Source organism: Elephantulus edwardii, unplaced genomic scaffold (assembly GCF_000299155.1).
Source record: "Elephantulus edwardii isolate Elephantulus edwardi_28Jun2011 unplaced genomic scaffold, EleEdw1.0 scaffold00289, whole genome shotgun sequence".
Lineage (NCBI taxonomy): Eukaryota > Metazoa > Chordata > Mammalia > Macroscelidea > Macroscelididae > Elephantulus > Elephantulus edwardii.
Window position 1 is genome coordinate 2081521 of NW_006400039.1, and position 13655 is coordinate 2095175.

Genomic DNA, 13655 nt, shown 5'->3' on the forward strand with positions numbered 1-13655 from the left:
CAAGGGCTGCGGGACCAAGGGCTGCGGGACCAAGGGCTGCGGGGACAAGGGCTGCGGGGGAGCCGTCGCCGCGGGGCCGTGGACCAAGGCGAGAGGGCGGAGGTGGACGCCCCAGAGCGTCCGGGAATGCCGGCCTCACCAGCCCCAGCGCAGCCGGCGGCACCAGCGCGGTGCTCACGGTGTTCCAGGCCACCAGCAGCTCCTGTCCGGCCGCGGGGTCGCCGTCCCCCTTCGCCTCTGCCATCCGCGCCTCCGCCGCCATCAGCCCGGCACAGCTCGATGACGCGCCGGCTCGGGTCGACGCGGTGATGACGCGCACGGCGCGTCGGCGGCGCGCGGGGGTGACGCACGGGCCGGCGCGCCGCCTCGACGCAGTGCGCAGGCGCCGGGTGATGCGGGAGCGGCGGTTGCCGTGGCCGGAGCCGGGCGGCGGCCACGATGAGCCAGCAGGGCGCGGTGCTGCAGAACTACAACAACGAGCTGGTCAAGTGTGAGCACCTCCCGCGCCGTGTGGCCGGGCGCTCGCGCGGAGGGCTGGGCGCGGGGAGGGCGGGTGGTGGGGGAGGGACAAGCGGCAGCTGCCGAGTGGGTGCACCGCCCGGTGGTGCAGTGGCTTCAGCCTTGGGCTGCTGACCGGTAGGGGCGGCTCCAGCCGACCAGCAGCTGCCCCTCGGAGACGAGCCGCCTACCGGTTTAGATTTACAGCCTGGGAACCCAGCGGAGCGGTTCTCTCGCGCCCGGTAGGGTTCCTTTGAGCTGGAATGGGTACGTGTTGGGGACGCCGTGACATCAGATGGTGAGTGCATGCAAGCACTGGGTTCAGTGAGCCAAGTGACTTCTCCCTGATGAGGGCACTTGCCCTCACTCCACGGATAGACCCAAGCAGCGAGGCTCCCAGCTGGACTTGGATGGCGAGCGCCAGCAGGACCTTGCCGCCCCCCCAGGTATGGAAGAGCTCTGTCAGCAGCGGGAGGAGCTGTGCCAGCAGATCCAGCAAGAGGAGGACGAGAAGCAGCGGCTGCAGAGTGAAGTCCAGCAGCTGACGGAGAAGTTGGCCCAGGTCAATGAGAACCTGGCTCGAAAGACTGCCTCTCGGAACGAGTTCGACCGGACCATTGCAGAGACCAAGGCCGCCTACCTGAAGGTGGGCAGCCCTGAGTGAGGTGCAGGCTGTGTGCATCGGCCTGGGGGACAGGGTGGTGAGGGCCCCTGGCCTGGTGCAGGGACGTCTGACAATGGGAATGAGGGCCGCAGCGTAGCTGGACCCTGGAAGCCTGTGTGCACCACTCCAGTTGTGTGTGAGGATGGAGGGACCAGCAGAGAACAGGCCTGGCTGGAGGGAGGAAGGAAGGGAGTGTGTGGCCTCTCAGACAGGGAGCACCAAGGCTTAGCACGTTTCTTTGACCCCAGATCCTGGAGAGCTCCCAGACTCTGCTTAGCGTCCTGAAGAACGAAGCTGGTAATCTGACCAAAGCCATAGCCTCAGAGCAGAAGGGCAGTGGGGACAAGGACAGCTGACAAGGCCATGGGTGGGTCTGGGACCTGGCCCCCAGCCATCCGTGCCCAGCAACTTGGCCCCCAGGAAACCTGCTAATAATAAAGTATCTTTGTTCACTTGATGGCAGCCGTCTCGGGGCTGAGTGGTTGTGTCTGCCTTCTGCATAAGAGCTAGCCTCCAGACAGGCTCGCTCCATATGCTCCCACCAAACGGTAGGGCAGGGGCAGGGGCAGGGGCGCTGCAAGGCTGTGGCCTCTCTGGACTGCTGGGAGCTCCTAGTTCTGGTCTCTACACGCAGTTCTTCCTTTCCCCTCCTTGGCCAGTAGGGGCCCCATCATGTGGGAGTGGCTGGGCTCTCCTCCACCTCAGCTTGGGAGCTCAGCTTGTCCGAGTACCCTGTGACTGAATAAAGACTTTCTTGTTAGACTCATGCTAGCCTGTGCCTCTGTTGGGTACATGGGCTGACTGTCTGCCCACCCACATGGCTCTGCCTGGCTAGGGTGGCCTCCAGGGACATGGGGGGAGGGCAGGGAAAAGGGCCTGGAGCCGGCTTACGGATGTTTGCCCCCACGCATTCCCTGTGCCTCCCCTTCAGCCACCTGCCAAGATCTGCCCAGCTGCGTGTCTTGGAGTCGGCATGCAGTCAGGACACAGCCTCCACATGCTGGTCCCATGCTCTGCCCTGAAGTACCAGTCCCTCCTGCAACACAGGCCACACAGCTTAACCTGCTTCCCACACACGGTCATCCCCAGACCATCTAAGTCGGCCTCCATAGGCACTCCTCCACCTTGGGTCCCAGGTGTTCCTGGCTGCTTAGCAGCACACAGTGACAGTTCCAGAGCATGTCAACAGCAGTCGCCCTCGCTTCCAAGACGATGTCTTTGGTTGTGTGTGAACAGCTGAACGAGGGGGGGAAGACCTCCGCTCTGTCTCCCCAGACAGGCATTTCTGCCAGGGCTGATGCCCACCCCAGGTGCCCACATTTACTTCCCTGCCCCACTGCAGCACCTCCTGGGTGAAGATTTCAACCAGAGACCAGTGCTCCCAGGCTCTGCACCATCCCCACTCAGCCCTTGATCTTCAACTCTTCCTACGGTCCTTCCTGGCCCTCACCTCTGCAAGGAACCATCTAGGCACTGGCCAACAGCCAGCTCAGTGTCCTGCCTCTGAATTCTGCCTGTTCAGGCGCTGCACCAGGGGGTTCCTGAACTCCACCAGGGAAGACAGGGCGGGTGAGGAGAGGCAGGACAGCTGGGCTAGAGTGTAGAAGGGAGTGAGTGGGCATGAACCCAGAGCCTCAGGCCAGCACTTCCCATCCACCATGCTGTGCCAGGCCCCAGCACCATGTTCTGTGTGACCCTGGCCCCTGCAGCCCCAGTGCCCAAGGGGAGAAGCACGAAGAAGTTGAGAAGTCATCGTCCAGTGCTGTTTATTAGCCCAGTGCTGTCTACTCCCCCATTACTCAAGGCGCAGGGCTCATTGGCCACGTGGGCCACTGCAGGCTGAGCTGGGAGAGGACTGGAGCACCCCTGGCAGGGAAAAGTTTTACATGTGCTGCTGGGAGGGTGGGGCCAGTGCTTGGCAGGAGAGAGGTTAACCTGGGCCAGTCTGTTCAGGCCCCTACCAGGTCAGACTGGGCCGCTGTCCAGCAGGACCCCTGTACCCCATTACTCAATCCTAGAGCCCACCTAAACAGAGGGAGTTCAAGACAGGCCTGAGGGAAGAGTTGGTGCCCTGGCACTGGCTGTAAGCACCTGCTACCCTTGTAGGACCCACAGACCTGAGAGACTGGGGCAGGTGGGCACTGTAAGGAGGGCTGGGTAAGGGTGTGAGTAGTCAAGGTGGGCTCCACACTAGGGCTCTGCCCACCATCCTGGCAGGATCAAAAATAGAGCGCCGGCTCACTGCGGAAGTCCGAGAGGTCGTTCTGGCCTGCAGGCGTGAGCTGAGAGACGGGTAAGGCTGTGAACTTGGGTGCAAACGAGGATCGGACAAGCCCTGCCCCTTCCCTCTGCTCTGAGGCTCCTCATCCCTTCCCCACCCCTTGATGCTCTGAGGCTACTCACCATGACCTCCTTGGAAAGGGGCTCCACCTCGGGAGGAGGGGGCTCCACCGTCTGTCCCTGCCACTTGCTGAGGCCCACCGAGTGTTTTGGAGTGTAGCTGGACAGGCCTGCAAGTCAAGGGAGTCCCATGAGAGCCTGGGGTACCAGCACTGCACCCGCAGTCCCTTCCAGAGAATGCTCACCTGAGCTGCCACCAGGCAGCCGAGGGCTGTCTACTCCCACGCTGTTCACGAAGGTGGCCCGGGGCAGGAAGAGGGAGAAGTGAGTCTCCTCTGCTACCCCCTCTGAGCCAGACCCCTCAGACTCCCCCTCTTCATCTTCCGCCTCTTGCTCTTCCTCTTGAATCAGGGAGCTCTCGGAGGGGTACTCGAAGGTGGTCTGAAGGCTCTTGTCGTTGAAAGAGATCTTCATCTGGAGAGAGAGAGGCCCATCAAGAGGCTGGGCTCAGCCCAGTGGAACAGCCCCTGGGGCCGGGGCAGTGCAGAGGCATGGGAGTTCAGCAGAGAGACGCCCCCCGCCCCCAAAATGCAAGTTCTGCTACTTACACAGACTCAGGTCCCAGGACCCTCACCTCAGAGTCAAGGTCCATGAGGGAGCAACTCTCCCAGGCCCAGTGACCAAGGGCTGTGGGAACGGGAGCAGTCGGAACAGGGCTGTGGGAACTGTGTCCTCAGCACAAGCACAGGCAGATGGTCCCAGCACATAAGCATCAGGATGTCTGGCCCTCACTCCCAGCACCTGGGAGTCTCTGGGGGTCATGAGACTGCATCAGTGAGGCCACGGACAGCCAGGGTCTCAGGACTTGGGGCCTCAAATCCCCAGGAGCCACCAGTGTTTTCAGCAGACCTACTACCAGAGCGGCTGTGGGGTCAGTAATGAATACATTGCCTGCCTGCCCGCAGCAGATGGGAGCAGCCCCGCTGGAGCTCGAAATATTAAACTCCTCCCGGGCACAGGACACCACCAGCAGCTCAAATTCCCCTCTTCGGAAGGAGCCGGAGGCGGGAGCCGCCCCGCCACAGGAACCAGGTGGCTGGGACCTTCCTGAAGAGCTGGTCAGGCGAGTGACCTGCCCAGGAGCAGAGCCACAGCCCCACTGAGGTCAGCGTCCCTCACCCTTCCAGCCACTGTCCCCTCTCCTGGTCACATGTGCTCACTCATGTGTGCCCAGCCCCACATAGCCAAGTCCCTCTGGCCCCCTACCTGGACGCTGAACCCCAATCAGGACAAGGTCACCCAGGTCCCCAAGACTGATCCCCTGGGCGACAAGGACTGTCCCTAGGCTTGATGTGGCTAGGGGGCCGAGAGCTTCGCTGCCACTCCTGGCCCTGTGCCCAAGAACCCACAAGACCCAGATGGGCTCCACGCCCATCCCCCACGCTCAGGCCTTGAGAAGGCCTGGTGCCAGGCCCCGAGCGGATTAGCACGCTGTCAGTCCACATGACCAGTCTCAGCAGGCAGGCAGAGGGGGCTGGGCACACAGCAGGCAGGGAGCTCGACACTGCCTGGCTGAGCGACCAGCCACCTGCTCATCCCCTCAGCCTCTAGGCCTCCTGCCCCAGGCCCCTTTCCTCTGTTCAGGCAGTCAGTGGGTCACAAGATGCCTCCTGACTCAGGCTGGGAGGGACAGCAGAAGGATGTAGCCAGGACAGGCCCTTCCTGCACCTGCCAGCCGGAGAGGACTTTGTCCCCCACTGCCTGGGCGGAAGGGCCACCCGGGCGGGAGGGTAGTGGGGGTGTCCGAGCCAGGCAGCCTGCACAGGATACTCTTGTTCTTCCTGGCACGCCCTGCTAGGGACACCCAACTTAGATCACCCAAGGGTGTCCACCTAGCACTCCAGGCCACAGGACCAGCCAGCCTACGCCCAGAGCCAGTGGCCCTGTTCCCTGCCCCTCCACACCCACTGCGCTGAGTGTGGTCAGACCAGGGTGCTCAGGGGCACAGCACACTTGCTTCTCCATGCATGCCTAAGGGTTCACCCCAGGCCCCTGGGCCCCCATGAGCTAGCATGGTGCAGGGTCCAGGCTTGATCAGGTATCCCTGGGTTCCAGAAAGACCCCGAGAGGGTCCTGCAGCAACAGGCAGACAGAGAGAAGATAAGAGAGGGGCCTTGGCCAGAGCTCAGGTGATGCAAGGGGCAGAGTTACTGATCTGGAGACCTGGACAGAGCTGGGGGACACTGGACATGGCAGGATGCAAGTTCTAGGGAGAGCATATGGCCTGGTCAGAATCTTTGTCTGGGAGGATCTTAAAGGTCAGAGACAAGACTTTTAAAAGCCATGGCCAGGCCACCAAGAGTGGCCCTAGTCAGGACATGAGGACCATGACTAAGAAAATGACAACAGGGAAGAAGGAGCAACTGAGGGATAAGTGTTGTACCCATGTCAGCGGCCTCCCCTACCACCACTGTCCAGACAGCAGCTGCAATGGGCAGCCTGGGTGTGCAGTGCCCACAGCCATCAGCCGGAAGCTTGGCTAAGAGGGAGAGGAGATAGGCCATCGGTGGATTCTGCCAACAGATAGCTAAGTGAGGAAGTGTGTGAGCCAGGCAGGCCTCGGAGCTCACGGGACACAGACAGAAGCAGTTGGACAGAGGTGGGATGCAGGCGGGCCACAGGCCAGTCTCTAGAAGGGCAGGGCTCCCCTGGGCACTGCTCCACACAGCACAGGGGGCTCAGCAGACACAAGCACAGATGCCTGCAGGTCCACCTTGCTGTCTGGGCGGAGTGGCACTCACCCACTCTAGAAAAGCAACTGGTGCCTCTGGTCAGCGAGTTCCAAGGACCCCAGAGGTTCCCTGTGCCCAAGCTCCAGACCTCCTGGGAGGGCAGAAGCAGAGGAGAGTGGCCAGTAGAGGCCAACCTCGGTTCTGGGGCAATACAACCTTGAAGTAATGGTGAGGGTGGTCGGGGAAATGTCCACTGTGGCCCCTGCTCCTGCCCAGTGTTCACGTAGTCCGCAGGGCCTGCGGGCAGGAGGGATGTTCAGGAATAATGCTGAGCAAGCCTTCCTCTCCAAAGGCCCATCTGACCAAGGTCTGCTTACCCTCTGCCAGGTAGGAAGTCAAAGCCAACAGGCCAAGCTGCTTGACAGGCCCAGCAAGCATCCATCTGGACACCAGGCTGCCAAAGGCCACAGCCGAGCATCCATCTGGACACCAGGCTGTCATGGACGCAGCGCCAAGCTGGCCTCTCCCCTCAACCAGCCTTGCTTTTCACTCCCATCACTGCTTCCTGCCCTGCTGGGCTTCTGGCCCCTCTACCCTTTGTACTCCAACCAGGTCCTGAATGTCCCCCCCCCAGTTTTGTCTGTGGCCTAGGACAATGGCCTCTGAGTCCCAGAAAGAAGCTTCGTCCGTCCGAAGCCGACATGCGGCCAGGGGTCAGGGTAGGGATTATGGCATCAGAGGCCTGGGTATGAGTCCTCCCTCTCAGCTTTCCCCGAGCTGTTTCCCACCCCTGTAAAGCCATGGGGGCCTGAGCGCCTCCACTGTCCTGAGAAGGAAGACGAGAGGGTGTGTGTAGTGCAGGTGGGGCTGCAGGGCAAGGCACTGCACAGGGCAGGCGCACAGCATTCTCCCCTGGGCTCAGGACAAAGGTCAACGCTCGCAGGCTTGGTGGGATGAGGGCAGATGGGCCTCAGGTGGACGCCCTGGGGTGGGAGGGAGAGCAGGGTCAGAGCAGGGTCAGAGCTGCGGTAGAAGGAGTCCAGGCAGGAAGTGGCGGACAGACGCATGGCCAGCAGGTCGAGGCGGCTCTGCTAACCCCCTCATCCTAGAGAAACCAAGGCTGAGACTGGCTCTGGGGTTGGGACAGGAGCAGGTGGCACTGGTACCATCTCAGGGGAAGCCTGCTTGCTTCTAGCTGGGGCAAGAGTCATGCAGGCTGGGCTTGGAATTTGCACCAGGAAACAATTCAGGGGCAGGAATAACCAGGAAGAATGCAAGGAACACTTTCCTGTTCCCGGAGGGTTCCAGGCCACCAGACATAGCTGGTCAGAGAACAAAGCCCTGATCAGAGAGGGGCCCAAGGCACCCCTCTCTCTGAATGTGAAACCCCCTCCAAAGCACAACCTGGTGCCTGGACAGGCCTGGCACGTGCCACAGGAGTGCCAACTCAAATCCAGGGCCAAGACCCGTAAATCGCCAAGCATGGAGGCAACTAGGCTGGCAACAGCAGGAACACAGCCTGCACAGTCCACTCTGCAGTGGGAATGGCCGCATCACATCCCAGGCCCCACACTCTCCCCTGGCTGCACATGCTCCTCCCAGCCCACAGCAGGCAGACCACCAGGGCCAGCTGCCCCATGTCCACAGTCATCAGAAACACCCAGCCAGGCTCCCTGCTGACCTCTGAGAAGGCACCTGCCTGCTCCCATGAGTGGCCCTGCCCACCACTGACCTTCTTCCTCGAGGACCCAGCCTTCGAGAGGCACGACTTCTGGAGGGCCAAGTAGCCTCCAATCACCTCGATCTCATGCACAGTGGGATAGCGCTTGTCGAACCTGGTCTCCAGGGCATTGTGGGGCCCCTCGGGGACACGTGCCTCCCCTTCTTCAGCCTCCAGCTGCCGGGTATCCCCACCAGCCTGGCCAGACAGCTGCTCTTCCAGGGCCCCCGGCTTCCTCTTGGGCACCACTGTGAAGGTGATTCCATGGTGGGGCTGAGGTCCTGAGTGCTCAGGCACAGTGGGGTGGTGGTACTGGGGAGGGAGTCTGGCTTCTGGGGAAGTCTCATCAGCGTCCACCTCATCAATGAAGGTGACTGGGAGCTGGCCAGGTTCCTGGCCATTCCTGGGCAAGGTGGAAGCCTGGAAGCCCTGGGTAGGCTCAGCTTCATCGGCAGCCCGGGGTGAAAGGGGTGGCGATGGGGACCTGCGTGGCCTCACTGTCCGCTCAGTGAGAGAGGTAGCTGGCCGGGGGCAGGCCCCCTCCTCTACCACCCATGGCTGCTCGGCCCCCAAGGGGTGTCTCTGGCAGGCAGGTGTGTACTCTGCTCCAGGCATCAGCTGCGCTCTGGGCTCCACAGGCCTTGAGGCCCGGCCCTGCCCTCCTTTTGGCGGCTCCACGGGTTGCCTCCCCACAGTCACAGCAGCCCCCGGGACCTTGTGCTTGGGGATGAACACGAAGGAGTTCCGGGAGTTCATACGCAGACTGGCCAGCGCTCGCGCTTGGAGGTCTCCGTGGGGAATGGTCTCCATGTCTGGCTTGGAAGCTGGCCTTATCTCAAAGGAGTTGTTGGGGCTGGTGGCTGCTGAAACCCACTGGCGCTGGCTGGGAGTGGCACTGGCAGGACTGGGCGTGGAGAAGGCCGGAGGCACAGCTGGAGTGGCACTGGAGGGTCCTGGGCTGGGGACCGGGTGGAGGGGGATGTCCCCCGTCACCACCTTTGGCTTCCATTCACTCGAGCCCTGGGTCGCCTTAGGGGACACTGGCCCAGGTAGGGGGCCCGCGAGGCCATTGGCAGGGCTGGCCTGGGGCTCAGGGGCCGCACGCCCACTGGGGAGTGGGCACGCGTCCACGCCGCGGTGCAGGCCACGAGGGTGCACGGTGAACGAGTTGCTGCCAGTCTTCTGCAGGAAGTCGCTTCGCCGGGCTCCAGAGAAGGCCCCGCCGCCAAGATGCTCCTGCTCGAAGCGGGCAGCGCGCTCGCCCACGCGCGGGGCGGCAGGCGGACCCCGGACCGCGGGTGGAGGCTTTGGTATCCCCGGCGAAAGTGGCGCAGGTGTGCGAGCGCGCTCAGGGCTCCCGCGGCGGCGCGGCGGAGAGGGCGGGCGCGACGCGGCGCCGGCCGGCGGGTCGAACTTCTCCAGCAGCCGGCTAACGCGGCCCGGCACCGGCGCCGCCTCGTACACCACCACTTCGGTGGCGCGAATCTCTGCAGCGGCGCCACGGCCAGGCGGCGCGGGAGCAAAGCCGGGCGCCGACTCGATGATGAGGATGTTGTCGGCGCGGATGGTGCGCAGTCCCGGCACACACAGCTCCAGCAGGGGAGGCGCTGGCCGCGCCCCCGTGGCTCCCGCCCGCCGCCCGCGCCCGCGCCGCCGCTCCGACTCCAGCCGCATGAACGGGTTCTCGCACAGCGGGCCCAGGCTCTCGGCCAGCACCAGCCGCTCGGCCGCCGGCGCCGCGGTCTCCGCTGCCCTCATCTCAGGTCCGGGTGCCGCGCCCCCGGCCAGAGCAGCCAGTTTGGCGCGCTTTCGCTCCAGGATCTCTCGTTTCCAGGCAGGCAGAGCGGCGCGGGGTCCCGGACCGGGCCGCCCTAGACCCGCCATAGCTGCGATGCGACCGGCGGCGCCGACTGCGCGCACTGCGCCGGCCCGGGACCCGCACGCCGCCGCCCTTCGCCGGCGCTGGTGCGGACACGCCCACTCCCAGACATCCGCCCATTGGGGAAGACCTGTTCTGACCCGCCCCCAGCGGGCAGCCTCACCTATGGCGGAGTTTGCCCCCCGGCCGAGCATGAAAAGTGTTCTCGGCATTGGAGGACGCGCCCCTGACCCCTCCTCCCTAGGGTCACTGGCCAACATCCACCGGTGGAGCCGGATACGCCCCCAGGGCCGCGCGCCATTCATTGGTTTCCTGACTTCCGCCCCTGCGCCCTGGGCTCCAGCCACCTTGCGCCAGGGGCAGGTCCAAGCGGGGTCGGCTCTGGTGGTGGCTTGCTCATCCGGCGGCACCCCGCGCAGGTACCTTCTCTAACCCCGCCGCGCCCTCGGAGGTCGTGCACAGGTGGCCTACTGGCCTTCCGCTGGCGGATCGAGGTCCCACGCCCCACCTGGTTTCCCAGGTGTGGTTGCTCAGCTTGTCCTGGCAAAATGCAAATTAAGTGGCTCCAGCCCTATGGAATCAGGTTTCTGGAAAAGCACCTATTTGTTTTTACAACTAACTTAGGAAATGTGGGACTCTGCACCCCACTTCTTGCCATCCACCACAAAGCGAGAGGCACTTCCTTTCGTACCAGCGCTAGCATCAGGATGAGGCAGCCGAAGATGGTGGCCTCTAGGCTCCGAACGCAAAGGAGCCCCCTCCCCCAGCTCGCTCTACATGCGTCCAGCTTCATGCGACCAACTTCCTCTCCTCGGGAGGTTGGGGCGGGTATCGCTGGCCCTGAGGGCACAACCTCCTCCAGTCTAGCGCCAGGCTGCAGTGCCCATTCTCTTTTTAAGGGCGATTCCTGGGAGCTGCGGGGACAAGGAGGATCACCCGCTCATCCCCTGCCCTGCAGTGACCAACTGGGGTGGGACTCCAAGGGCACCTCTGTCAACAGCGACGGGGCAGATTTGGGTGGACGTCTTTCGGGGTGCCTTTCTCAGCTTCTGGGTCCTAGGACAGCTGCCCCTGCCTAATGCTTCTGTAAGCATTTGCTATGGTGCTATTGAGGAGTATGTTAGTTACAATCAAAGTAACGGCACAGGGTGAACCTCACTGGCCACCTTGAGGGGAAACAGGAAGTCTTAGGAAACTGGGCTGAAAGGGTTCAGCCTAACAGAAAAATGAGCCTCACCTGCCAGGGGGGGGCTGCGAGGAAGGTGCACCAGCCCGAATTGAGTCCCGGACTTTTGCATGTTGTTAGGTGCCACCGAGTTGCCTGTGACTCAGTGCAGAGATCCGAACCCTGCCCTGCCCCATGCCATCATCACTCTGGGGGTATTCCTGGGGGCATCTGCCAAAGACAGTTGTTTTCAGTTCTCACTGGAGAGATGATACTGGCCTTTGGCAGGAAGAGGCCAGGGATACTGCCTAGCATCTGACAATGCACTGGACATCTCATGCAGAACAGCAAATGACCTGGGCTAGGGTGCCAATACTGTCATACTCTGGGGCCATACTGTCACACAGGTTTTTACAGCTTGACAAATGTGAAGCATGCTTAGCTCCTGGGTTTACTGCCCACACTTGAGCCCACTGCTCCAGCCACCAGATCACTCCATCTTGTGAACTCTTCTTGCATGCTAGGTGAGATCCTACCACTGACCCACCACGACCTCCACTTTCCAGTTTTCAAGATGGCCAGTGCCTCCTCCCTTTAGATCTCCCTCTAAGCTGTGCTCCTAGAGGAAACTAATGTAACAGGGAAGCTTCCAAAACCCCAAAATAGAACAGAGGAACATAGGATGTGGAGACAAACTAGCTTTATAGGAAACCCAGTCCTGATGTCCGGCTTGAATTCTGCTTTGACACGAGTTAGGCCTACTCCAGGAGGCGGTGTTCACGTAGCTGCCTCCTCAGCCAGCCAAGTCCCAACATCTCTAGTCTGGCCACTCAGCATCCATGCAGGTCCAGGGTCACAATGTCCATATCGTGTGCCAAATTCACAGACTAGAGCAGAGGCTGAGAAATCCTTGAGGGTCAAAGAGCAGCTGTTTCAACGCAGTGGGCCTCAGTGGGGTCACCTTTACCCCTCAGAGACATTTGGCAGTGATTATGGATGGTTTCAGTTGCCCTAAGTGGGGAGCTACTGGACTCTGGTGGGGAGGCCAGGGGTACTTCTCAGAGGTGAAAACACACAGGACAGGGCATTTCACATATATACATGCGCGCACACACCAGAACATGGCCTGGGCAAGTGCTAACACTGTCAGTCTGGGGGCCACGGTCCCTGTCACATATTCTGTTTTTACAACTGGACACAATGAACCACTTATATGCAAGGCCGGAACTAAGTAAGGCTCTAGTGTCCCACAAGTTGATACAGGCTCAGCTGTGTTCTCACCCAGCCTACTGGCCTCCAGGCAGGAAAAAAAACACTCTCCAAGCGAAGAGAGCCCCACTCCAAGAACTGGGGCCTGGCGCTGTTCTTTAAACTCAGTCCCCGTCACAGCACTGTGGACACTCAACTTGACCCTACTGAACACTGAGAGGCAGCCACCGTTCACTCAGCAGAACATTCAGATTTTATTTTTTGTATTGGTGGACGTTCTCATTTGGCACCTGACTGCAATCAAACTAAAGCCCTCAGCGGAGAATGTGGGTCAGGATCAGTTCCTGGAGGCTAGAGGCCCACTCACAAACTCCACCATTCCCAAAATCACAGCGCCTACCCCCCATCCCCCACCTAACTGGGGCGGCTTCAACCTGCCCACGTCTGTTAAATGGCGCCAACCCCAAGGGGTGGAGGCGATGAGCTCTCCTCCTGGCAGCTGGGGGAAGCGGGGTGCCTTAGTCTCCAGTCCCCAGAAGAAACCGCCCCTCTATCATGACATGATGGAGGCGGCACCGGGCCGATGAGTCGCCCAGAATTCGTGTGGTGAAGTCTGCTCGAAGGACCGACTGGTGAGCTCCTAGGTCCGTCAGTGCTGCGGTCGGGGGCGGGCGGGGGGCGGGTCCAGCTTTGCTGCCTGGGCGCTAGAGTGGCTTTCTGTGGGTCTGTAGGGAATGCCCAGACTCCATCAGTACATTTCATTTACTGACAAAGTCCCGCTGTCCCAGACGAATGGCCAACTGCCCTAGGACCCTGCGCAGGAAGGATCTGCAGCTCAAAGCTCGCAGCCCCAGCAAGTGCATCTTAAGGATCTGGACTGCGGTGCGGCTCTGCTGTGGGAACAATCTGAGACGTGGCCAGTGTAAAGCAAACTTGAACTTGTCTTCCAGCGAACAGTGGAAGGAGGGCCAGCGAGAGATCCAGCAAGCATTCCAGCTGTCCAGGGCTCCCTCCGCAGGCTAGTTGACTCGGCAGGCGCGGATCATGAGTAGCTGCAAGAGAATGAAGACCGGGGACGTGATCAAGCCAAACCACAGCTCCCGCGTCTGTTCCACCAGCTTCTGGCACAGCAGCATCTCAAAAACAAACTTAAGGCTCAGGACCGTGAGCACCCAGAAGAGGCGGAGCACGGCCAGCCGCTTCTCTCCATCCTGGAAGAGACGCACCGACACGATCGTGGTGAAGTAAGTGCTGAGCCCGTCGGCGGCAAAGAAGGGCACGAACACGTTCCACCAGGAGAGGCTGGGGGCCAGGCCGTCCACGCGCAGGGCCAGCAGCACAGAGAACACCAACAGGGCGAGAAGGTGCACGAAGATCTCGAAGGTGGCGAAGCCCAGCCACTGCACCAGCTCCCGCAGCGAGAAGAGCATCGCGCCGGTGGCGAGGGC

General features: G+C 61.6%; 4 protein-coding genes across 4 annotated transcripts in view; 1 reads left to right on the forward strand and 3 right to left on the reverse strand.

Moving 5' to 3' along the window:
* The window catches only part of ANAPC2 (anaphase promoting complex subunit 2), a 7512-nt gene extending 7246 nt beyond the window's left edge, over positions 1 to 266 (reverse strand). The window contains exon 1 of the mRNA XM_006900602.1: positions 140 to 266. Coding sequence (XP_006900664.1) covers positions 140 to 262 — 123 coding nt within the window. The 5' untranslated portion in view covers positions 263 to 266. The remainder of the gene's footprint in view (positions 1 to 139) is intronic.
* A 172-nt stretch (positions 267 to 438) lies between these two features.
* SSNA1 (Sjogren syndrome nuclear autoantigen 1) lies at positions 439 to 1518 on the forward strand. Its single transcript, XM_006900603.1, has 3 exons — positions 439 to 490; positions 945 to 1144; positions 1411 to 1518. Exons 1-3 carry the CDS (start codon positions 439 to 441, stop codon positions 1516 to 1518), a joined length of 360 nt encoding a protein of 119 aa, XP_006900665.1.
* Positions 1519 to 3381: 1863 nt separating this feature from the next.
* Positions 3382 to 9838, reverse strand: TPRN (taperin). The gene is made up of 4 exons (XM_006900662.1): positions 7967 to 9838; positions 3748 to 3976; positions 3566 to 3672; positions 3382 to 3444 (listed from the first exon to the last, which is right to left on the reverse strand). The coding sequence occupies exons 1-4, from the start codon at positions 9836 to 9838 to the stop codon at positions 3382 to 3384; spliced, it is 2271 nt and encodes a 756-aa protein (XP_006900724.1).
* Positions 9839 to 13226: 3388 nt separating this feature from the next.
* Positions 13227 to 13637, reverse strand: TMEM203 (transmembrane protein 203). Its single transcript, XM_006900604.1, has one exon. The coding sequence runs from the start codon at positions 13635 to 13637 to the stop codon at positions 13227 to 13229; it is 411 nt and encodes a 136-aa protein (XP_006900666.1).
* Between the last annotated feature and the right edge of the window lie 18 nt (positions 13638 to 13655).

Coding starts and splice junctions, on each gene's coding strand:
- SSNA1 (XM_006900603.1), top strand. CDS start 439: ATGAGCCAGCAGGGCGCGGTGCTGCAGAACTACAACAACGAGCTGGTC. Junction 491..944: donor CAACAACGAGCTGGTCAAGT/GTGAGCACCTCC, acceptor CCGCCCCCCCAG/GTATGGAAGAGCTCTGTCAG. Junction 1,145..1,410: donor CCAAGGCCGCCTACCTGAAG/GTGGGCAGCCCT, acceptor CTTTGACCCCAG/ATCCTGGAGAGCTCCCAGAC.
- TPRN (XM_006900662.1), bottom strand. CDS start 9,838: ATGGCGGGTCTAGGGCGGCCCGGTCCGGGACCCCGCGCCGCTCTGCCT. Junction 3,977..7,966: donor CTGGGTCCTCGAGGAAGAAG/GTCAGTGGTGGG, acceptor CTCTCTCTCCAG/ATGAAGATCTCTTTCAACGA. Junction 3,673..3,747: donor GCTGCCTGGTGGCAGCTCAG/GTGAGCATTCTC, acceptor CTTGACTTGCAG/GCCTGTCCAGCTACACTCCA.
- TMEM203 (XM_006900604.1), bottom strand. CDS start 13,637: ATGCTCTTCTCGCTGCGGGAGCTGGTGCAGTGGCTGGGCTTCGCCACC.